The sequence below is a fragment of the Vigna radiata genome, chromosome 9, assembly GCF_000741045.1.
Source record: "Vigna radiata var. radiata cultivar VC1973A chromosome 9, Vradiata_ver6, whole genome shotgun sequence".
Taxonomy (NCBI): Eukaryota; Viridiplantae; Streptophyta; class Magnoliopsida; order Fabales; family Fabaceae; genus Vigna; species Vigna radiata.
The window spans coordinates 969,127-991,681 of record NC_028359.1 but is presented as its reverse complement, the minus strand read 5'-3'; the positions used below and the strand labels follow the sequence as shown (position 1 = coordinate 991,681).

At 33.0% G+C, this 22,555-nt stretch overlaps 2 protein-coding genes across 5 annotated transcripts; both read left to right on the top strand.

Annotated features, from left to right (window-relative positions):
- Positions 1-3,580: 3,580 nt before the first annotated feature.
- Positions 3,581-11,981, top strand: LOC106774246. 3 transcript variants are annotated; one of them, XR_001376724.2, is made up of 16 exons: positions 3,584-4,158; positions 5,760-6,153; positions 6,240-6,417; positions 6,547-6,686; positions 6,763-8,017; positions 8,117-8,217; positions 8,339-8,483; positions 8,858-8,926; positions 9,025-9,070; positions 9,172-9,539; positions 9,727-9,806; positions 9,907-10,042; positions 10,164-10,353; positions 10,468-10,550; positions 11,270-11,554; positions 11,658-11,981. XR_001376724.2 is itself a non-coding variant. In XM_014661176.2 (15 exons), the coding sequence occupies exons 1-15, from the start codon at positions 4,044-4,046 to the stop codon at positions 11,402-11,404; spliced, it is 3,435 nt and encodes a 1,144-aa protein (XP_014516662.1). In that variant the 5' UTR covers positions 3,584-4,043; the 3' UTR covers positions 11,405-11,660. The 3 variants fall into 3 exon arrangements, 2 of the variants coding, with proteins under 2 accessions (XP_022641714.1, XP_014516662.1); XM_014661176.2 differs by having other exon boundaries at positions 11,270-11,660; XM_022785993.1 differs by lacking the exons at positions 9,025-9,070; positions 9,172-9,539; positions 9,727-9,806; ... (3 more) ...; positions 11,270-11,554; positions 11,658-11,981 and adding an exon at positions 9,071-9,156 and having other exon boundaries at positions 3,581-4,158.
- Positions 11,982-13,099: 1,118 nt separating this feature from the next.
- Positions 13,100-18,993, top strand: LOC106773063 (ATP-dependent DNA helicase DDX11). Of its 2 annotated transcripts, XR_002669599.1 has the most exons (10): positions 13,100-13,451; positions 13,580-14,182; positions 14,311-14,399; positions 14,559-14,912; positions 15,296-15,595; positions 15,702-15,947; positions 16,051-16,272; positions 16,372-16,942; positions 17,753-18,148; positions 18,888-18,993. XR_002669599.1 is itself a non-coding variant. In XM_022785992.1 (9 exons), the coding sequence occupies exons 1-9, from the start codon at positions 13,319-13,321 to the stop codon at positions 17,959-17,961; spliced, it is 2,727 nt and encodes a 908-aa protein (XP_022641713.1). In that variant the 5' UTR covers positions 13,100-13,318; the 3' UTR covers positions 17,962-18,953. The 2 variants fall into 2 exon arrangements, 1 of the variants encoding a protein (XP_022641713.1); XM_022785992.1 differs by having other exon boundaries at positions 17,753-18,953.
- The last annotated feature ends 3,562 nt before the right edge of the window (positions 18,994-22,555 follow it).

Genomic DNA, 22,555 nt, shown 5'->3' with positions numbered 1-22,555 from the left:
TTAGTATAATTTAATGTATTTGGTTTAGTTATTAAATTGCTGATAAAAGCAAAGTTGGTCATTAATATTTTTCTCTATTATTTACATCAGTATCTACCTATTTGATTATAGTTACTCTTTTTATATCATCAAGCCTGAACACGGTTTTCTAATTCTGTACAACAATTAAAACTTACAAATAATTTTAGGACATTATTTGTTATTTATTTCATTTTAGGTTGAGATTTACTAAATTTAAATAAAAATATCTAAAAATAACAAGATAAAATGTTTGAAGCAAAAGAAGGTTCGCGGTGCATTTCCGTCATAACTGCATACAAGCTAACGTATACGCCACATTATAATTTATAACCCTATAAATTTTTCCCTTATCAAGAAACCTAATATATAAATTCATTTTTTTTACAAACAAAATAATGAACATTAATAAATTATCATAAAGTGTATAATAGATTTTTAAGACTATGAGAGAAAAACTTTGTACACAAGCCACGTTCTGCAAATTATCATTTTTGTTTCACTATATAAAAAAAATTATATTTCACGAAAAATATAGTGTGAACAATTCTACATTGATATACAATCACAAATGATATATGATAATTTTATTAATTTTAAACTAATTATATTAAAGGTTATAACAACACTTACCTTTATTATTATTATCATCTGTATTTTTTTGGTATAATCTGGTGGGAACTCTTTGATTAAGCTTTTTATAAGATACGTTATTACATTTATTTAAAAATAAATAACTATGGTTTGTGTATTTATTCACTTTATATATTAATGTAGTCATTAAAACCATGTTAATAAAAAATAATAATGTCTATGCTTGGTAATTTTTCTATAATTTTTTAAATAAGTGATAAATAAAAAATACTTAAAAAATCGTTACGAAATCAACCATGTTAATACAATATTTGAATTTATAACTAAATAATGTAATAAATACTTATATTATCCCATGAGTGTTAAAGAAGAGACTTATAAACCTTTATAGCAATAGTTGAATGGAAATTTCAGTAAAAAAAATAACAATGGATTTATTTAATTAATCATAAATCTAATTTAAGACTCTAAATCAATCTGTTTAACCCATTAATTTCTGAAGAGAATCAAATTTAAAAGTTTTGAATCCATGATTGCTCTATTTGAATTAGAACAGATGATTTGTTTTGACAACACTATAATTTTAACAACAAAATATATGCATATCATAACTAATTATATTAATTTAATATTTAATTTCCAAGTGTATATATTTAGTTATTGTTAATTTCATCTCATCCCATTTGAGTTCATGTAACCTACAATTTGTTTTTTTTCATATACTGATATAAAATATTTATATTTGTTTTTTAGTAGAATTTCAACAATATGATTGTGAAGGTTTTCTAACTAAATTACTTTTAGTAAGTTTTCTATAACTCGTATGTTCATCCTCATTAAAGGTTCACGAACTACATGCTACATCTCTTCTCTTATGCAACTAAAATTGTACATGTTGTACAATATCGACATGTTATAAATAAGTCTACTTCACTTAGACTTGGTACCTACTTTTGACTAATTATGTTTAACTTGGTGTTTTCTTCTTATTTTACAAGAAAAATTAAAAAACATATATTTAAAACGATCTTAATCTACACAAAATCATTAATAAATCAGTGATAAAATTAATTTATTTTATCAAAATTAATGATTTATACAACGTCTTACAAGCAGTGATGTTTAAGCCATTTTATGCATACATAAATTAATTTCCAATGGGTAAATACTTTTTTGATAAATAATTCTATAACATTTGATGAAATCATAAAAAGAAGAATGTGTGTGGTTGCATTCTAGTTGTCGTGTCTACCTGTCTATGGCGAAAAGTAGTATAACAGCTACACCTGTAATGCATACTCACAAATAATGATAAGGTCACTCCTCTGGCATGTTTAATAGCATTATGGACTGTAACTTTTATTTATTTGTATTCACAGAATGTAATACCTTCTTCGGAAAAGAGGAGTTGAGAAATTTTGATGATAAATCTTTTTATTGTTTATTTGAATAGATTTGGAGGTAAGTGAAAGTAAATTTAGAAATAAACAAATTTCATTTCTAAATCTACTTTGATTTACCTTCAAATCTATTCAAATAAACAACCAAAAATATTATCTTTAAATCTTTTTAATTATTCTTTTTCAAATCCATCTAAATAAATAAAGTCTAAAATAAAATATATTATAATTTTAAAATAAATTATAAAGTGAACTATTAAAGTTAACTCGAGTTCTAAAAAAAAATCTATACTCATTTGTATATTATAATTGAATCAAACTTTCAACCGAAAATTCAAAGTTAACTCAATATAAATATATTGAGATTTTCATAAAAGAATAATGGAATAAAATTTGTAACACAATAAATTTGTTGAATAATCTTTTATATAATATATTTAACTTTATTATTTTTATTTTCAGTTAATATAATATTCTTTCTAAGAAAATATTTATTTCATTATTGTTATCGTCATAATAATTTAAACTAGTCATCAAATCAAATCAAATCATCATACCATTGATAAAATTATTTTAATGATTGATTAAGAAAAATTACAAAAATATAATATAAATTTAAGTTATATAAAATATTTATATGAATTTGAATTCAAAATTTTAAGACAAAACTTATAACTTTTCTCGCTCCATTTTTTCTGTCTAATACGTGACTTACAGTTGGGTTATATTTTTAAAAGAATACATAATTAATATATTTAAATATATATATATATATATATATATATATATATATATTTATTTATTTATTTCTAAGTCCCCTCACAGCTAAGACTTGTTATGTTGAAGTTTGTTACAAGTGAACTTTTTATTTCAAATAGAAAAAAAAAAATTAATTCATGTGAGAGATTTTGAGAAATTTATTTTATACTATATTGTAGGGTCAACATATACTCATGGACCAGACTGATTTTTTTAGAAGGGAATTATAGGCCTTATAATATATGATTTTAACCTAATCTCATGATTTTCGTGTCAATTACTTATTTGAAGAGTACTCAGATTTTTATTATTCACTAGTATTTATGGATTTTTTTTTATAAATTTGAAATTATATTATTGAAAAGTAATTTTTAAATAATATAAAATTAAATAAAAATTTCACATGAAATAAAACACATTTGTTGGTACCTTGCAATTTAGAACATAATAAGGGGATAATATTCTATACGCTATTCTGCATGCATGGACCATCTTTTCTGTCAATCTTCTATAAACACGTTTAATTCTTAATTAGTGAAATTCTTTTTTTACGATATATCACATATACATATATTTATAATTAATCTTTATCAATGTATTTAGTAATATTTTATACCTAATCAAATTTTGTTTTCGTTTTTAAATAACATTCTTGGAAATTTTTATTTTGTTTCCATATTTTTTTTATCGGTTTTCTTTTTAATTTTCGGATTACCTTTTAAAGAACGTTAGAATAACTCATCTCTCTCTCATAATGCAACGGTCAATAAATCCAATTATTTTGTTTGTTGGTTTAACAAAATTATTTAAAAATAAAAAATAAAAAATAAACAATGAGGTAAAGAGTTAAATCGTGTCTTGAAAAATAGAATAAAAAAAATAAAAAAAATAAAAAAACAGAAATGTTGAGAGCAGAGGAAATGGAAATGGCAATAGCTGCATAAGCATAGATGGAATGAGAGTGGAAAAGAAAGAAAGAAAGAAAGAAAGAAGAAATGAATCCCACGTCAATATCAGGTGAGAGTTCAAAACAAAACTGACACAGAAAGTGAGAAAATCAAGCACACACGCCACCACCACCTTCATTGCCTTCGCCGGCAAACGCCACCGAAAAACCTAACGGCCACACCGTTCGTCGATTCAATTTAACCTCTCTATCTCTCTTTCTCTCTCCAATTCTTCGTAAGCATCTTCGGCGGAATTTTCCTCACTTGATTTGAATCGAGTTTTTACTTTTCCAATTGCGCGGCGATTTGGAGAATTTCGTTTGCGATGAACATGCCGCCGAAGCCAAACCAGGTGGTAGTGAGAGACCTCGTCGAGGAAGCCAAAAAACGGATCGTCATCCTCGTTGTATGCGTCGTCGGAATCTCCTATCTCATGTCCTGTGAGTTTCACTTTCGTTTTCCTTCACTTCATTTGGCTACGTGATTGTTTCTCTTTTGTTTAATCAACTCCAATTGAGAGAGTAGTTTGTATGCTTTTGCTTGTGTTGGTTTTAGTAGTTTTTTCTTTCTTCTAGTTATGGTAATCTCTTGCTGAGGGTTTTGCAGGCATTGTAGTCGTTATTGCATTACTTGCTGTACGATGAATGGTAGGAATAAATTCGTGTGGTATTTAGCATCAATTGCTCCTGAATATGGAAAACTCAATTTTAACAATGCTGTTGAAGTTAGGACATATGATCGATGGTTTATCAATTTTTAGAGAAGACGACGTCGTTTGGAGCTGTTTTGTACCAAAGATGTTAGGAGGTTTTAAAATCTGCCGGATTCCACTTATTTTTCTTGTTGCTATTGGAAAGCAAAATATAGATTTATTGTCAAATTAACTGATGATTTTTAGTACAAAGTGTTGCTTTAGTAATTGTATTCCTAAAATTTTCACTGTCAAAGACTAGCTGCTGTTTTCTTTAATTTCCTACAGATGTGTTACTTGCTTCTTTGTTTTTTTTGGTGATGTAATACGGTACTAACCAAAGTGAGATCCATTATGGAAACATGAAATGCTGGAAAGAATTTGGGTTAGCAATCATTGTGGCGTGAACCTGACATGTACTAGGTAGAATCTCAAGATTTCCGTACAACTGAGGGAACTGCTATTGTCTATTAACATAGAGGACACTACTATAGATATTGCAAAATCCTGGGTGTTGTAAGAAATGTGAATAACAGTCCGAAACTTTCATAATATATACATATAGAAACAGGAATCTACCTTGAGATTGGCTTGGCAAAGAACAGTTTTATGAAACCTCCTAAAGTAGGTTCTATGAAAATCACATCAGTTTTATTAGAATTCGTTGTGAAGTTTTATTTGACCTCTTTTGTCATGCATTGCAACCCTGAATGTATCTGTGTAATTATGTTGTCACTAAGGTATTAACATTTATGGTTTCTTTTTTTGTGATGCCTCCGCCTTATGCATTTTTTTGCGTTTCCAATTTAGTATTAGTGAGATAAGAAAAACATGACCATAATTATATTTGAGTAAATGGCAGTGGAAACTTGATAAAAAATAATTCTGTGACTGTGTTGGGTTTGAACTAGGGATAAATAAAGAAAGAAAAAAGAGTAGATGTCAGTGAAGGATTTGATAGTTTTGAATTATTATTTTTTTTTTTTGAAGGGGAGGGGCAGATTTTGTTTTCTTCAAAAGCTTTTACTTTTTTTTTATCTAAATTATGAATAAAGTACATAGAAAAATTCATAAAATATTATTTTTCAATGAAACCATAGCTGCCCTACATTTTTAGTTGAGTTTCATCACTTTCATCAGTTAAGGTTGGTTTCTCATACACCCCTACCGCTGCTGTGTTCTTTTGATAATGATAAATTTAGTTGGTACTGGTTCATGTCTCCAAGCAAAGTCTTATTTCTCAGTACTTAGAAAATTGTGCATATTAAGAGGTTCTCACTTGTTAATTTCTAGCTTCATGTTGTGTTTAGATCTTGGTGTTTGGTTTAATTTCTTTTGCTTTCATTTCAGTAACAAGCTCCTCAGTTTGGGTCAACTTGCCAGCTGCAGCCTCCTTGATTATTATTCTCCGCTATTTGTCACTAGATTTTGAAATGAAGAGAAAAGCAGCGGCATACAACAATAAAGCAGGCTCCATCAATGTTCAGTCTTCAAAGAAGCCTGTAGAAAATCCTAAAGTTATTGCAAAGTTTGAATGGAAAACAAAAGTGAATTCTCCTGTCGTTGAGGATGCAATTGATCAATTCACCAGACATTTAATTTCTGAGTGGGTGACAGATCTTTGGTATTCTCGGTTAACACCAGACAAAGAGGGTCCTGAGGAGTTAGTGCAAATAATTAATGGTGTTCTTGGGGAAATTTCAGGACGCATGAGAAACATAAATTTGATAGATTTTTTAATAAGGTTTGTGGTGACATTTTTGTCTGCAACTTCTTTTTTTATATCAGATTGTAACTTTATTGAATGGAAGATAGCTCTTTTTCGTTCAGGGATCTTGTTAATGTTATTTGCACACACTTGGAGCTGTTTCGTGCTGCCCATTCAAAGATTGGAAAACATCATACTGGTCCATTAACAATCGAAAGTCGAGACATGGAACTAAAAATTGTTTTGGCTGCTGAGAACAAATTGCATCCTGCATTATTTTCTGCAGAAGCTGAGCATAAGGTTATTTCCCTTTCTTGTTTTATATGCTTGCATTGAGTAAAGGGGTGTTTTGTTTTCGTCCACGAGCCATGTTATTTTCTTGTGTTCTCAATTTTAGGTTATAATGTTGTGTGTGTTCTTAAATTGTAGGTTTTGCAGCATCTGATGACTGGCCTTATGCATGCTACTTTCAAGTCTGAGGATTTGCAGTGTTCTTTCTTTCGATATACTGTCAGGGAGCTTCTTGCATGTGCTGTAATACGACCTGTCCTAAACTTAGCAAATCCACGGTATCCATTTCCCCCATTTTTGTACCACTTTTGATGTATGTATATTGTTCTCATTGTCCCCCTTTTTTGTTCACAGATTTCTTAATGAGAGAATTGAATCCGTAGTGGTTAACAAGACCAAGGTTAACAAGGGGGTTACTGCAGCTCAAGAGGCATCTCACACTAAAGAAGATGAGTTACAGGCTTCCTCTCATGATTTCACCAAGACTTCGGATCCTTCTGTTACTGGTGTTGAGCTTATGCAGCTAAAAAATGGTCAATCCAGAAATGTAGAGACATCTGCAAAACAAAATGCTTGTGATAATGCTATTAAAGATCCATTGCTTTCAGTTTCAGTTGATACTCGATCTTCCCGTACATGGAGCTCATTGTCCGCAAACCCCGAAACTAATGGTGTCCAAAGTATTCAACAACATCGCTCAGGAGGAGAGTGGGGAGATATTTTAGATGTCATCTCTCGCAGAAAGACCCAAGCTCTTGCTCCTGAACATTTTGAGAATGTGTGGACTAAAGGGAAAAATTACAAGAAAAAAGATGGTGAGAACCAGTCAAATGAGCATGCTACACAGCATCCTGTGGTAGGGAAACTGCCAAAGGTAGACCACATGAAAGCAATTTCTGGACCCAAACAAAGAGATAATAATTCCAAGCTTATTCCCCAAAAGGGGCACCACATTAATTCTGGACACAGTAGTCAATTATCTGTTGAAAATACATCCATTCATGTGGACAAGAATGGATCAAGTTCAGTTACCTCATGTAAAGATGATGAGTCAGTTACATCATACAAAGACGATGAGAACATCCACATTTATGGGCAGATAAGTGATTCAGAGAGCAGTACATCTTATACTTCTGAAGATGACGAAAGTAGTACTGTCACTGGTCTTGATTCCCCTGTCACTAAGGTTTGGGATGGAAGAAGTAATAGAAAGCAGGCAGTTTCTCATGTTCATCACCCACTTGAAAATTTTGACAATCACAGTGCAAAGAAAAGGAGTAAGAGCCATTCTCGCTATTCAAGACTATCCAGAGCCCAATCTGGCAATAAAAGGTCTTGGTCAGGTGTTCATAAAATGCAAACCTGGCAGGAAGTTGAGAGGACAAGCTTTTTATCTGGTGATGGTCAAGACATACTTAATGCTTCAAAATCACATGTGGATTCTGAGTCCAGTGATGATGGTGATATTGAAAGTTTGGGCAGACTTTATAGTGGAGCAGCAGCCTCTTCTTCTGCCCACTCTATTTCTAAAACAGAATCTAGTAGTTTGCCTTTTACTCCCCTGAAAAGTTCCTCTGGGGTAGATTCCTTTTACAAGTTGAGATGTGAGGTACTTATGATGGTGATAAACAGCTCATTTAATCAATGATGAATAAGTTGATGTGCTATTATGCTTGTATAAAAAATGTAAGCTAATTTACTGCCGCAGGTCTTAGGTGCAAATATTGTGAAGAGTGGCTCTAAAACATTTGCTGTGTACTCCATATCCGTTACAGATGTAAATAATAACAGTTGGTCAATTAAAAGAAGGTGCTACGTCTCTGTTGTCTTGTATCAATGTTTCTAATAAAAAATTTCAATCTACTCTGTTTTCACACGTTTATTGTTTTGCTTCCTTCTTTTTTTTCTTACATAGCATTTTTTTTTTTAGGTTTCGTCATTTTGAGGAGCTACATAGACGCCTGAAAGAGTTCTCTGAGTATAATCTTCATTTGCCACCAAAACATTTTCTGTCGACTGGTTTAGATGTACCAGTCATTCAAGAGCGGTGTGAATTACTGGATAAATATTTGAAGGTCAACTTGACTTACTTTTTTTAATTAAATTCTCACATTTCTTAGTTTCTCCATTCCACTTCCCAGTGTGAGGAAGTAGACATAATTTTGGATAAAATTTGCATGGCTTCTTCTTTTTTGTTGTGTTCACGTCTTGTTCTTTTTTTTTTTTTTGTTGTTGAATAACATTTTATCTGCATTAGGTACTGTGATAGAACTGGGGTCACCAATATTCTGTTACCAGCAGGATAGATGTTGTATTATTGTATGAGTGTACCCCTCTTTTGAAATGATACTTCGTTTTGCATCTATCATGTAGCATTATTCTTGTCTTTACTAACAATTTTCAACTAATCATCAAATATTTTGTTGACACGTGTCTTGTTGGCCCTCAGAAACTTATGCAACTACCAACAGTTTCGGAATCAATTGAAGTGTGGGACTTTCTCAGTGTTGATTCTCAGGTCTGATTTCTTGTTCAATCCTCCCTTTTGTGTTGTGGATATTTCTTTTTTAACAATTATCTTGCTCATCTCTTATCATCACATGTTATGTATTGCAGACTTACATATTCTCAAATTCTTTTTCTATCATGGAAACGTTATCAGGTGAGATATGGTTGGTGAAGAATGTGGAGACTCATAGTTTTATTATCTCTCGCCCATCTATTGACATGTCTTTCATTTCTTCCTTGTTGAAACTATTCTAGCTGGCTTGGATGCCAAGCCATTTGAGAAGACTAAAAACACTGCTCACTTTTCTGCACCTACAAGTGATCCTGTGTCCTTCCGGAGAGAAAATTGTAGTGCTGAAAGTAAAGAGTCAGTTATGAAAGGAAAAAATAATGTTGAGGCCGATGCATTGAGGTCAAAAGTAAACAACATGCCTCTTTCTCTTCCAAAAAAGAATACACATCAACCTATAAAGTCATTTGACAATTCTAGAGGCAATACAGATATTCTAGCACAAAAGAGTGCACCTTCTCCCAATAACTCGCAAAAGCCAGTGAAAGGAAGAGATAGTTCGGATGAGGTCTGTGAAGTGCACCGTGATACTTCTGATGCTTTTCCAACAGAGGTTGCAGCGACAATAAATTTTAATTCTTGATTTTCTTTTTTCTTTTCAGCAATGATGCATCATTTAATTTTTATCATTCATTACTGTTCTCAAACAGATAAATGACTATATTTGATTTTTTATACTGTTCTACTTTTATATGCTTGATCATCTTTGGTTCTGATTAATATAAAATTCTTTAATGCAGTGGGTGCCGCCAAATTTGAGTGTACCTATATTGGATTTGGTTGACGTTATCTTACAGGTTCAAGATGGTGGATGGATTAGGTGACTTGAAAAATTCATGTTCATTTAACCTCAAACATAAGTTGTTTAATAAGTTCCACCAGTTATCATCTGTTTCGTTTTACACTTGCGTGCAATACAGGCGGAAGGCTTTTTGGGTTGCTAAGCAAGTCTTACAACTAGGAATGGGTGACGCATTTGATGACTGGTTGATTGAGAAAATCCAGCTTCTTCGAAAGGGATCAGTGATTGCTTCGGGGGTCAAGCGAGTAGAGCAAGTAATCTTCTGACCCGTTTCCCTTTTAAATTTCTGTTACTGTTTCAATTCTCCTAATAAGCATATGATCATCATTCTAGTATTGTACTGATAATATGTTGTGACTGCAATTTTCTTTACAGATACTCTGGCCTGATGGAATATTCATAACCAAGCATCCAAATAGACGACCACCACCACCACCACCTAGAAACCCATCTCAAAGTTCTCCTCGTGGTAATCAAACTACAGAAGTATCTTCTCCTATTTTGGAAGATGAACAGACACGGGAGGCAGATCGGCGAGCAAAATTTGTATATGAGCTAATGATTGGTAATGCCTGCTATACGGCTCTCACTTATTTGCAGAATTGGGTTTATTCAATCTCTTGTTTGTAATTCCACCGGAAAAATGTATTGTACTTAGCCACACATCCTTTTTATGTAGATCATGCACCACCAGCAATTGTAGGTCTTGTTGGTCGGAAGGAGTATGAGCAAAGTGCTAGAGATCTATATTTTTTCCTTCAGGTAATTTCTGTCTAAGTATTGAAGTTGTCAACAGAAGTTTCTTTTGTTATCTATTAATTTTTTGGTGGTTCTAAGTTGTAACATTGTCCCACTATGCTATGATGCTGGACATTGCATTCCAATGTATAATTCACTTCACTCGCTCGGGGCACGAGCATGATTATATATTTTATGGTACGGTTACTACTTTGATTAGGTCTGCGTAAGATGGTTGCTCATAGAGATATAATCATTATCACAGTTTCTGGATAATGAGTTTTTTTGTCAAATTCTCACGGAGATTATGTTGGTACAATTTTCGTGAAATGCTTTTCATATTGACACCTTTCTAGTGTAATCAAGATGTTGAAATTTTTATTGGTTAAGAGATTAGTCTATTGATGATTGGTTATTGTTATTGAGCTATGGTGTTGTTAGGATATAGCAATTTTTCATGACAGGAGTGGACTCTGGGGTTTTCCTTTTTGTAGCTTGAGTCATTACTTGAGCAATTGTTTCACAAGCACATTACTACATTACTTTGAATAGGGGCACAATGATGAAGAGCTAAAGGTGTGTTACACTAATAACAAAGCCAGTGCTCGGTTGTGAAGTCACTGTTGAAAAGTTTCTTTTAATATGATGTTTAGCTCTATTACATGCCTAGAGACACTTCTCATGCAAGAGTTAATCTCGAAACCATAATTCAGTCGTACACAATCCTTTTGACTTTCTTGCAGTCATCCGTTTGCTTGAAGCAGCTGGCTTTTGACATCCTGGAGCTGCTTCTGACGTCGGCATTTCCAGAGCTTGATGATATTTTCAAGCAGCTGCACGAGGAAAAGCATAAATTTGGTGAGTTCAGAACACAGTAAATATTGAGATGAAGATGAAGCGCTTTGTTTGTCTTCGGAAATACACTTTTTTTCTTGTGATATTTCGTGGTCGGGTTGCCCTTTTGTCTCTGCAACCGCTGGCATCCAACTACTGAGCTACAAAGGCAATTCAAATTTTCCACCTATAAAGTAAGGTTTTGTAATTAAGGTTCGTTTTTTCAGGCAAATCAGATGTAAATTTTGAGTCAATGCAATTATTTTAAGATTCTTTATTGGAAAATTTTTTGTCCAGCCATCTGGTGTCAGATAATTGTGCCGGACGACTGCCAAGGTGGGCTCCCCCGTGTAAGTGATCCGTTTATTGTGCGAAAGCTCTTATTAAACGGATTAAAATCACTACAAGTCATAATACAACATTTTTTTTTAAATGAAACAGTTCTTGAAATTTTTTATTTATAAATACTTGCTATAATTTACATACAGCCAGTTATCTTATAAATAGGATAGAGAGAGATCATATAAACTCATTTTTCTTTCGCTTAGACCTATGCATATTCTTTTCATGAGAAACACATTTTAACATTTGATGAGATCTGACGTACAGCTATTCTAATAAAATTTGTTAAAAAGTTAATGTATAAACTTTTGCTTCGATCGTGGTCAAAATAATACTAATAAGTTGAATATCACAGCTTTTATCTTTTATAACAAAAACTAAGGAAACCATCTACTTAGTTTAATAACAATATAGTAAAAGATTAAAGTAAAAAAGAAAAATTAGAAGACCAAACTCGAACTAAAATACGAGACAAAATGTATCTAACTCATTATTTCGACGAGCAAATATTTTGGGCGAATGATTCTCCCATTTTCAGCTAATTTAGCAAAACTATGTTATTGCAAATTCATCACTACAATACTTTTTTTTTCAACAAACTTCAAAGCAAAAATTAATTTTTTACACCCTTGAAGGAAGTATATGCCAATGGTGACAGATAAAAATATAAAAGATTTAGAGCTGTTCAATTTTTCGTTGTCGATAGTAAACATGAAAAAAGCCGACCGGAACGTTAAGATTCAACTTGGAAGAGACCAAATACAGAAATTAAAACAAAAGTTCCTTTAAATCATCAAGTCGAAATACTGCATATAAAATAAAATTAAGTGGAGGAGATAAAAAAACTAAGTGAAAGAGCTCTGTTCTTTCAGAAAGAAAAATGTTTTATGAATATAATATGCTTCAGTAATATTTAGGCCTCTAGTTTTATTTTTTTTTGTTCTGAACCTTCGATCCAATAATATTGTGAAAAAGAAAATAATAGCGAAGTTTGTTACTTCCATAAAACCAATATTAATATTTATTAATTGCTGCGGGATGAGGATTATATACATATTATAGCCTTTTACTTCTTGAACCACAGGATTCAAAATTAGAAAATAAGCACTTTACCTTCCGTGAAACCGAGTTTTGAATTCATGGAATAAAATTTTTGAAACAAAATTTTCAAAATATATTAAATGCATTTCGAAATAGGATTTTCATAATTAATTTTTTCGAACACATCTAATACCTTCTGAAAAAAAGTTTTTTAAACACCCCAACAAAAAATATGTTCTAGAAAGAACATTCTGAAACACGTGTTACAGAAAAAGCTTTTTGAAATGAATTTTTTCTTATATTTCCTCGTCTTCTTCCTTTGCAGCAGCAGTGATTATGAAAACAGAAGGGGTGTTAGCTGTGGTGTGATGTAGTGATTGAGGAGATGCAGTTAGTAATATGGGGGTGCAGAAAACAAAAACATATTTGATGTATTTTTTTATTTGAGTCTGCGGCCCAATTAAATAGCAGTGCCAAAAAAAAGGGTGAAGTTATGTTCCCGCCAAAAGAGAAACGATGGAAATAAAAGACGGAAAGAATAACAGGATTGCCTGTACTCGAAAGGCACAGTGAAAATGGTAGATGAAGAAGTAGCGCCAAAATTCCCAGGTTTTCCTTTCGAACCCTATTCGATTCAGATTGATTTCATGAACAGCTTGTATCAATCTCTCAATCAGGGAGGCGTGTCTATGTTGGAAAGCCCAACTGGTGAGCGGTGACTAACTTCTATTTCTTCAATTTTCGTGTTGTAATTGAAACTAAGGTTGCTTTATTGGATTCAGTTTTTTGTCATGCTAAAATGAGTGTTTGATTGGACGTTATGTTTGTTGGAGCAGGGACAGGGAAGACCATGAGTGTGATTTGCAGTGCCTTGCAATGGGTGCTTGATAAGAGGCTACAGCAGGAAGCAGTTTGTGATGAGAATCCGGGGAGTGGCGGTGGTGGTGGAGTTGGTTCAGATGACGAACCTGATTGGATGAGAGACTTTGTCGTCAACAAAGTGGAGAATAATAAGAAGGAAGAAAAGTACGGCTCTGTGTGGGGAAAACCTCATAGTAGTAAAAAGAGGACGGAAGTTCGTAAGGATTTTAGGGTTATGGGTGCTGGAGAGGAGAAGGGGGGTGACAGTGCGCAAAATAAAATCGATGCAGTGGGTGTTACTGATAAGGAGTTTTTATTGGAGGAATACGAGAGTGAAGATGAGAGAGGGCCAGGGAGTATTATGTCCAAGAGGAAGACTGTTAACACCTCCTTTAGTTCCTCTAGTGAAGATGAGTGTAGCGAAGAGGAAGAAGAGGAGAAGAAGTTGAAGGTTTATTTCTGTAGTAGAACTCATTCGCAGCTTTCGCAGTTCATAAAGGAGTTGCGGAGGACGGTCTTCGCTAAAGAGATGAAGGTTGTGAGTTTAGGCTCTAGGAAAAATCTTTGCATTAATGAAGGTTTTGAGATTGCTTCACTATGATACTCCCTTTTGTTATCCTTTCTATTTCAATTGTTGAAGCGCAAGTAGCTGCAGATGGTCTTATATTTTACCCATGATTTGTTGCGTGCTTTGCATGCTTTGCAGAGGTAGTTGCACTTGGAAACTCTACACGCATAAATGAGCGATGTTTGGAACTTCAGAAGAAAAAGAAAAATGATGCTACAAAAGTTAAGGTGTGCAGTTTTTAAAGATGACAAGCTTAATGTTGAGCCGATAAGTATATATATCTTGCTATTCACTACTTAGTGCTAGTAAAAGCTTTTGAAATTGAGTAAAGAAGGCAGGAGTGTAGACACTAATATCTTTTGAACAATGGTGGATCTGATTTGCAGAACTTAAAAGTAGGTTCAGGGATACGCAGAACAAAGGCCACCTCTGGCTGCCGAATGCTTAGAAAACACAGAGTTCAACAAGAATTTAGAAATGAGGTATTTCAACAAAGACCCTTGGATATTGAAGATCTTGCAAATCTCGGAAGAACTATGGGAACTTGTCCATATTATGGCTCTAGAAGCATGGTTCGAAGAGCTGATCTTGTTGTCCTACCATATCAATCTCTTCTGTCAAAATCATCTCGTGATGCCCTCGGCCTGAATTTGAAATCCAATATTGTTATAATAGACGAGGCTCATAATTTAGCTGATTCACTCATCAACATGTATGACTCCAAAATTACTTTATCACAGGTATGATTGTCATTTCTATCTTAACATTGTTTGAAATTTTGACAGTGTCTTTTAAAAGCTGGTCTAGAGTTGCAATGAGCTTTTGTATAGCCATTTTTGGGTCCCTTTTGCCATAAGTTGATACTATCTACTATAATCTACCCTGAGAACTCTGTCAGCATTGCCTTCCCAATCATCTTAGCGAAGTCAATATTTTATTTTAGGTGTTTGGTCTGGAAAGCCTACGAAACCAAGGAAAAATAATGATCATGGATCAGCGATTTGCAAATACAGTTGCTTTAATTGCAAATATTAGGCATTATGCAAGTTGTATTTTGTTTACACCCATACTTGGGATGTTTAATTTCGTCAACTATTATATGATTGCCCTCTACTTTTTACAGCTGGAGACTGTGCACAACCATTTGGAGCGGTACTTTCTGAGATTCCGGAGTCTTTTGGGACCTACCAATAGGAGATACATTCAAACTATCATGGTCCTCACACAAGCATTTCTCCGAGTACTTCTTGACGATAAAGATGGAAACCTTATAGGTTCTTCCCGTGATATAGATCAAGCTTCTGAAAAAAGTAGCTCCGATTTTACTGTGGCCATCAATGATTTTTTATTTGAACAAAATATAGACAATATCAACTTGGTCAAATTGTTGAAATATATTAAGGAAAGTAATATCATGCACAAGGTGAATCTTGGCACGTAATATATACTTTTTCTTTAGAGTGAATCCCACACTATGCTTCTGAATGTTCTGTTGTCGGTTTGATATGAAAGTTTTCTTGATTTTCCAGGTTAGTGGTTATGGAGAAAAGTTTGCTGCCATGGCGAAGATACCAGCACAACATAACATCGAGCAACATGCCGAGGAGGGAAGCTGTGTATCTGCTTTCCAGGCCTTAGCTAACATGTTACTATCACTGACAAACAATGATGGTGATGGAAGGATAATAATTTCCAGGTTCAGGTTAACAAGCCTCAAGAAGCAAGGAGGATATCTGAAGTACGTTATGCTCAGTGGAGAGAAGATTTTTTCTGAGGTTTGCCCGATACTGCTGTCTTAATTAGAAGTTATTCTGTAGCTGTAAGTTTCTCTTCCAAACAGATTGATGAAGAAGAAAATAACTAGGAAACTTTCTCTAGATTGTAGATGAAGCACATGCCGTCATATTAGTAGGGGGAACACTTCAACCTATAGAAGAGACTAGGGAGAGACTGTTTCCATGGTTACCACCAAACCACTTGCATTTCTTTTCATGTGGGCATATTGTTCCTCCAGATAGCATTATGCCAATTGCTGTTGCACGGGGGCCTACTGGACGCACCTTTGATTTTAGCTTCGGCTCCAGGAGCTCACCGGACATGGTCAGTGGGTCATTGTTACATCCTCATTCTTCAGTCTAATTTAATGAAATATTAATTGCGGAAAATGACTGATTGTGCTGCATCTTGTGCTCTTTATAGATGCGAGAACTGGGTCTTTTGCTGTGTAATCTGGTTACTGTGGTTCCGGAAGGAATTGTTGTCTTCTTCCCATCTTTTGATTATGAAAATAGAGTCTATGAGCATTGGGAATCATCTGGCATCCTTGAAAGGATTACAAAGAGGAAGCGTATCTTTAGGGAGCCAAGAAATAACATGGACGTTGAATCCGTTCTCAAGGAATATAAAGATACCATTTATACATTATCGGGTATGAATTCAGAAGTAAACCAAGTATCTTATAGTGGTGCAATACTCCTTGCTGTTGTTGGTGCGAAGTTATCCGAAGGGATCAACTTAAGTGATGGGATGGGCCGATGTATAGTCATGGTTGGACTGCCCTATGCTAGCCCATCTGATATAGAGTTGTTGGAGAGGATAAAGCACATTGATCGTTTTCAAAATCTAAAGCTTGATAATTCTAGCGTTTCTACAAGTTATGATCTATACAGTGGACATGTTGAAGGTGGTTTTGCCATCTTAAGAAGTTGCACTCGCAGAGGAAAAGAGTACTATGAGAATCTCTGCATGAAAGCTGTAAATCAATCAATAGGTGCGTACTTACAACTTACAGTAACCCCCCTAAAGGATATTTCTGTGGGGTGTATATTCGTACGAGGTTGAGCATTGTTTTGGTAGAAACCAATTTTCGTAGGATCTATTTGGTTTAAATTATTTATTTAAAAATAAGATTGGATTCTCAAGACTCAATATGTGTTAGTTAATTTGTTGGCTTAATTGCATGCTTAGTTTCCCATATATCGTGTGATTTCCGTTTCTCGGTTCCAATCGCATCAATTGAATTTTTTTAGTTTTCTTTCATTTAAAAGGATGTTCCTCCATTTTGATTACATCCAATCCAATATTTGTGTATTAATTTACTTATAATGAAAGAAAGTTTTTTTTGTTGGTCTTTGTTGTCATATAAACAATAATTTACCTCAATAATCCTCAACACGACATTTAAGTCAATGCCGTCAAAATATATAGTTTTTGGGTCGTTATAGTTTAGATGCTGTGTTTGTTTAGCGGATGTATGTTTATTTACTCATTGTCTTGTCATGGCTACTCTGTCTAGTTCGTCGCTTATTTTATTAAATATATGATGCAATCCGTGGTGGGGCTTAATTGTAAATGGGAGAAATCTTGAGATCTAATCGTCCCAATGGGAACTTGAGGCAAAAATCGTACAATAACGATAGGAAGGAACTAAAATTAGTTAAGTCTGTTTGTTAATTAAATGAAGAAATCCAGGTATTATATATTAGGTGATTTTCGGTCTGTTGTGCAATCTGTACCTGCAAATTCTGCACATCTTAATGGGTTTTCTCCTAATCTTTCATGATAAATATGTTTATTTCAGGCAGAGCTATCCGTCACATTAATGACTATGCAGCAATTTTGTTGGTTGATATAAGATACACATCTGATTCCTCAAAACGGAGTATGGCTCACCCAGTCACCAAGCTCCCGCAGTGGATAAAAGATCGTCTTGTTTCTTCTATTAGCTATGGCGAGGTACATAGGTCCTTGCATCAGTTTTTCAAACTCAAAAAAACATGCTGCCGATAGTCCCTTTAGCCGATCCCGTTAGCAGACAATAAATAGTTCAAGTCGTTAGCACATTTAAGATACCAAAATGAGTTCCCAAATGCAAATTTGTCCAACTCTAGTTGGCGTAATTGACGCAGTCGTTCTCATCATCTGAGCCCGTGACCGATACACTTATTCAACTGAGGATGCATGCAAACCTACAAAGGTTGCCATTATCCCACTGACTTATAGACTTTTTTATGGAAGTTTTACTATTCTTCTATTTAACATTTAACGTTTAGAACTGCAGAAAACCCAAGCCATATTTTGAAGTTGCGTTATCATCACCAAAAGTGCATATCCAACATTATTTATACTTAATAGAAATAGGGGTGGCAAAACGGGTTAATTAGGTCCTTTTAGGTCTGGTTTGATATTGGTTTGTCAAAAATGGGTTGGGTACTGATCTACCAACAGGTTAAATTTTACAATCTGTCTTATTGTCTTGGTGAATTTTTTTTTCTGTCATCTGAAATTTAATATTACATGAAAATGGGTTAAATTTTTTTATTTTTCATATGAAAATAGATTGATGCTGGATTGCCAGACTGATTACATGCTGAAAAGAGTTGAAATTGATTGATGTTTGGGCTGTTTTAAAATGTGGTGGAAGTGTATTAAACTTCAGTCGTATTTTATTACACTTTGACCGGACTGTTTAGGTACATTAATATGAAGGGTTTAAATATTTTTTATAAAGTCGAGTTGTAGGCTGTCGGACTGGTCCGATTGAGTCGAGTTTGTCCGTAGGGTTTAGCCCTTTAATTAGAACCATTGGATTTTATGAGTGCGTTGTTTTGAAATGGCAGTGGAGAGTGAGGTAGGGACTAATAAACCAAGAAAAGAATGATTGGATTTCCTATTCAATGTGAGAGATTTGATGTCTGCTGCCTACTTTCTTTTAGGCTTTCATGCCGACAGTGAAGTTAAGGGCAAGTACCCTTGTTTTACATGGCCCCCATATGAGCTTATTTGGATCTGCATCACAGAAAGACAGACACTGAAGAAAGCACATCAAATTTATAAAAGGTAAAATATGCAATCATTGAAACAAAAAACGTAAATATAAAGAAATTTTTCTTTGCCCATCATTCATTAAATTATAATATTATAACACATGATGAAATGTTTTAACATTACTGCACAATGAATTGATTCTGTTTTACTACACAATTGCTTAGATGTTATTATATAATTGATTATCTTTGAATTGAGGTGAGGAAAGAGTAGTAAGAAGGTGGATAGTGTTAGTGTTGTTTGAATTGAAAAAAAGTAACTGAAAAATCGGTGATAGAATAAATTTAGTTACATATATTAATATATTTGAATAATGTTTTAAGGAATAAACTTTTAAAAAATTATATGTAAAATATTAAATTTGAAAAAGTAAGTTAAAGTTAAAATAATTTTTAAATTAAAATAAAAGCATATAAAAGTAAATCATCAATATTTAAATTACTTTTTTTATTTTATCTATTATTTTGATATTTTTATTTTAATTATTTATTTTTTAATATAAAATATATATTAACAAAATATTAAATATATTTACTTTCATTGATTATTTTAATATATTTTTACTATAATATAATCTAATTGTTATCTATCTTTATATTATTTTGAATTATTTTATTGGTTAATCGTTTAATTTTTTTAATCTAATAGGTATAATTTTCTTTGATGTTGATAATAGAAAGTTATTTATCTTGTGTTTATGTATTCCTCCATTCCATCTCTTTCCATCTTCCCCCGCAACCTAACTTCTATTCTCTTTCCCTTTCTTTCATTTCATTCCACTTTCCATCCATTTCTTTATCCGTATGAAATTTCAGCAAAACACAATTTATTTTTGTGTAAATAGTCACTTTTATAAGAAAATATTTTGAAATATTTATGGGGGGTGCAGGAAGTAAATATACGTTAGTCACATTTTAATCAGTTCGCAGAGGTCACGAGTATAGCCTGTGTTTACCCTTCGAAAGTAATGCGAGTTGCTTTATTTACAGGGCACACAACATTCTAAGAAAACAATATACATTAGTAATAGCAAGACCCAATTTTTACATTTATTTAATATATTATAAAGATAAAATAAACTTTTATATTTTTTAAGAAGAGAATAAAATAATAAGAAAAAGTAGTGTTAAATGAATCTAAAAAATTTGTATTAAAAAATTATTTTCATATATATATATAGAAAAATATTTTTTGACGCACTTAAATTTTTTACATTTATTTGACATGTTAGAAATAGGTTTTAAGTCTAATACAATCCCACAAAACCGATTTTTAAGGTGAAGTTTGCACCCCATTTATATATTATAAATTGGTTTTATCTCTAGTCGATGTGGGATTTCCAACAGGACATTACCTCTCTCGTCTTTACTTTTTACTCTCGTCTTTGTTGAAAAATTATAAAACTTTACACCTTTTAAACTATTTATACTTGTATTATGTTTAGAGTATAAAAATGTGTCATAATATTATTACCCATATATATATATATATATATAATATTGTGTAGAGAGGTGGGTGAAAGAATTAAAAGACTGGCAAGTGCCTACAGTGGCCCCAATACAGCAACCGGAATGTTCTCACTATACAATGGGGACCATCACCATTTTCTTACAAAATTACAAGGTTTTTTCCTGACCTGGCCATACATCATAATTTGGGAAATTATGGACCTATTAACCGCATAGGATTTTTCTATCCTTATATCACACTTCCTTTTTTATTTATAAAAAAATTATAAATTTATTCGCAAATACTCCAACCTGGTTAAAAATATAAAAATATGAATTCAAGTTATGAATAAAGATGAAAAATTTAAGTGACAAATAAAAAAATAAAACTTATTTTAAGATTTTAGGTTTATAATGGTATTAGGTTTTTATGAGTAACTCCTACTTTAATATAAAGTATTTTTACACGTCAAATAGTTTTGAATTAATGTTTGAAGTATTTACATGTTATGTTCTAACTTAAATATTAATTTAAGATGTCGTTGAACAAAACAAAAAATTGATATCTTCGGATCACTTATTTTTTAAATGTAGAAAAAAAAAACAAATTCCACTTTCTGGAGAAAAACTGGTTTAATCCTTTATAAAAGGAGAGAAATGATACATGTAAATGAATCTGGAAAAAAAAATTGTCTCTCCTATTTTCTGTTCTTTCACAATGAGGAAATACAATGATTACCATCTTTGTTTTCATTCTTCAACTTTCTAATCCAGTTCCCAACAAATTGACTCCTAACAGATTCTGTTCCTACCATTAATTATCCTCAGTGACACACCGAATTTTCTGTTAAAAGCAATGTCTGAATCCACTACTCAGGGGCATTAATTTTTTTACTGTTGCATGACAAAGNATGCACACGGACCTCTNAAAAACTCAGTTCAGAACTACCTCATTTCCAGACATCCATAATCTTCTCTTAAAAAATTTAGATTATTTTTGTCAAATAAACATATAAAAGTGTGTTAAAATACTATTATGTAAACAAAGATAATATCAAATAAATGTAAAAATTAAGGCNTCTTAAAGTAAAGAGAAGTAAGTTCTGACCTTTTTTGATATTAGCAGAGAGTGAAGGGGTTTGAAAGGGACAAATAACACGAGATGCCGTAGACAAAATGGTAGAGTTTAAAGGTAGCCAGAGGAAAGACGTTGGTTTTGTTTTCTAAGTGACCTTATTAATAAGCCAGTTACCAACTGCACTTCTCTTTGTTTGAAATTCTGAATGTAGACACAGTAGAGAAACCCACTTCCTTTCACTTTCANAGTAGAATCCCAAATGCAGCTAAGACAAACCTTTCGCAAGACCAAGGTCTTTTTTAACAAAAGCTTCCGAAATTTCTTGTCTTTCTTCTTTGAAGAGTACCAAAAGCTTCCCAGANCTTTTTCCTTCAATCCATTCCTTTGTAGAGTTGGCAATGCAAGAACTCGCACTAGCGACCAGTTTTACAGTGAGTTTTATGATCTCCTGCAGACTGATCTCAACAGAATAAACTTGTATGGTAACAACAACAGGTCCGGGTCAGCAATGGAAGCTGCTTCTTGCACTGAAAGCTCCGTTTGTTTTCCCAGGCAAAGACTGCAAAAGAGCAAGAATGAGGAGAGAGCACAAGAGAAAAAGAAAGGAAGCTCAAAGCTCAGAAAAAAAGAGGACTTCAATGCAGAAAACATGAACAAGAAAGTTCATGTTTTAGCACAAAAGATGAAGGCAATGGATATGGTGGATGCGGGTGATCTAGAGCGTGTTCTAGACATAGAAGAGGCACTGCACTACTATTCTCGACTTAAGAGCCCTGTCTATGTAGATATTGTGGACACTTTTTTCATGAACATGCAATCAGAGTTATCTNCTTCGCAGCCATGTGCCAGCAGCATCAAACCCTCCAAGGAAAGGCTTGGTCCAATCCAGTTCAGATAAGGTTTCCAGTTAGCCACATTACAAATTTAACAGCTTATAGGGAATTAATGAGAGTTTAGTTTAACTCCCACTATTCCCAGGTTTCTTTTCTTTCAGGGTACTATCTGGTTATTGCTTCAATAATCCACATTG

Bases quoted from the DNA above. Each gene is read 5' to 3' on its own strand.
- LOC106774246 (XM_014661176.2), top strand. From the start codon at position 4,044: ATGAACATGCCGCCGAAGCCAAACCAGGTGGTAGTGAGAGACCTCGTC. The intron at 6,418-6,546 runs GTTATTTCCCTT...CTTAAATTGTAG, and splicing joins CTGCAGAAGCTGAGCATAAG to GTTTTGCAGCATCTGATGAC. The intron at 8,927-9,024 runs GTCTGATTTCTT...TATGTATTGCAG, and splicing joins TTCTCAGTGTTGATTCTCAG to ACTTACATATTCTCAAATTC.
- LOC106773063 (XM_022785992.1), top strand. From the start codon at position 13,319: ATGGTAGATGAAGAAGTAGCGCCAAAATTCCCAGGTTTTCCTTTCGAA. The intron at 15,596-15,701 runs GTGAATCTTGGC...TTGATTTTCCAG, and splicing joins AAAGTAATATCATGCACAAG to GTTAGTGGTTATGGAGAAAA. The intron at 16,943-17,752 runs GTGCGTACTTAC...TGTTTATTTCAG, and splicing joins AGCTGTAAATCAATCAATAG to GCAGAGCTATCCGTCACATT.